General features: G+C 39.3%; 1 protein-coding gene across 1 annotated transcript in view; it reads right to left on the bottom strand.

The window, feature by feature from the left end:
- The window catches only part of LOC109352108, a 2295-nt gene continuing 2020 nt past the window's right edge, over positions 1284–1558 (bottom strand). The window contains exon 3 of the mRNA XM_019593962.1: positions 1284–1469. Within this exon, the coding sequence (XP_019449507.1) occupies positions 1284–1469 (186 nt within the window). The remainder of the gene's footprint in view (positions 1470–1558) is intronic.

Genomic DNA, 1558 nt, shown 5'->3' with positions numbered 1-1558 from the left:
GGCTTGTTCCACGCTCAGCTGCCTGGTTTGAGCACCCTGATTTCTTGACTTTTGTTGCTTTTTGACCATGAATTTTTCCTCTTCTTTTCTTTATTTTATTTCCTACAAAATACATAAAAAGGAAATACAAACACAAATATACCAAATTGTGATATTTTATACAAAAAGTATTGTTTTAAGTTGGTTTTTCTCAATTATGCTTAAGATAAGTGCCATAAAAGTGTATGATTTTTAGATATGTTTGACACTTATCACTATACGACCAGGCAAAGACATCCTTGAATTCGTGGAGAAGTTGGAATATATTTTCATGTTCTTCCTTTTTCATTAGGGAACCCAATTTCACGTCCTTCTTATCATCCTCTATTCCCAGATTTATCAGTTGAATAGGTTCCTCATGTAGCTCAATTTCTCTGGACTCTTGCTCAACTAGCCTTAATAGCTCAGGTGGGGCTTCCCACTCTTCATCACTGTCTTCCTCATTGATTAAACTGACCAGATGGTCATGACTATATGAGTGGCTAGTAACATGGTTATTATTTCTAGGGTTGTCGTTGGATCTGCATTGGGATGCATGGCATGATTAACTTTTTTTTATCTTGGTTTCATTGTTTTTCATTTTCATTTTGCTTGTTTTGGGGTAATATGTGTGTGTGAGGAATAAAATATATATAGAGAAAATGAGACATGATATATGAAATGCATTTATTGAGTTTATTGCTTGTACTATTTGGAAATACAAGTAAATGTCTTAAAAAATGAAATGAAAAGCAAGTCAATAGCACTAGGTATCGCTATCATTTTTATTACATGTCGTTATAAATACTTGTGGTGACACATCCTCTTCTATCCAGTTGCCGAACAGGATTCTTCGATGGCATTGCATCACGTAATCGATCAGGTCTTCTGGATCATTGTCCTCCACCATAGCAATTGTCCGAGACGCAAACCCAACACTGACGAAGGTCTGACTGATGTGTGGGATAAGAATACTTCCAGCCGCGTATTCAGACTGTCCTGGTCTAGCCAATCTTTTCTTCTCTTTTTCTTCAGCAACTCTTTCCCAATCCTTCCGAGTAGGCCAATAGCCTAGGCCATACCGCCCTTTTATGCCTTGCGGCACCACCATATTTTCAATTCCCTGACCAAACTTTCCAAGTCCTTTTTCCAGCTGGTAACCCTCATTCAACATTACTTTAGCCATCAATGACGATGTTGTAGAAGCTTGGTGCCTTAGTGTACATTCCCTCATTCACCAAGGAGGCGTTGGCGATCTCTAGTCCCTAGAAGGAGGTTTGGAAAGCCTCTTCTTCAGCCTCGATGTGGGTGTTCCAAAGAGTTTCGAGATCAGCATGTCCTCCTCCACCATAATGCTCAGCAATTTCCCATCCATTATGAATTTTACCCGTTGGTGTAGAGTAGAGGGTATAGCTCCTGATGCATGGATCGAAGGCCTTCCCAACAAAAAACTGTAAGAAGGGTTGATGTCCATGACATGGAATAAAATCTGAAAAACACAGGGCCCTATCTTTATGAGCAACTCTATTTCTCCCATGAC

The sequence above is a fragment of the Lupinus angustifolius genome, chromosome LG01 (assembly GCF_001865875.1).
Source record: "Lupinus angustifolius cultivar Tanjil chromosome LG01, LupAngTanjil_v1.0, whole genome shotgun sequence".
Taxonomy (NCBI): Eukaryota; Viridiplantae; Streptophyta; class Magnoliopsida; order Fabales; family Fabaceae; genus Lupinus; species Lupinus angustifolius.
Note: the sequence above shows the minus strand (reverse complement) of the source record. Positions and strands in the feature narration are given on the sequence as shown.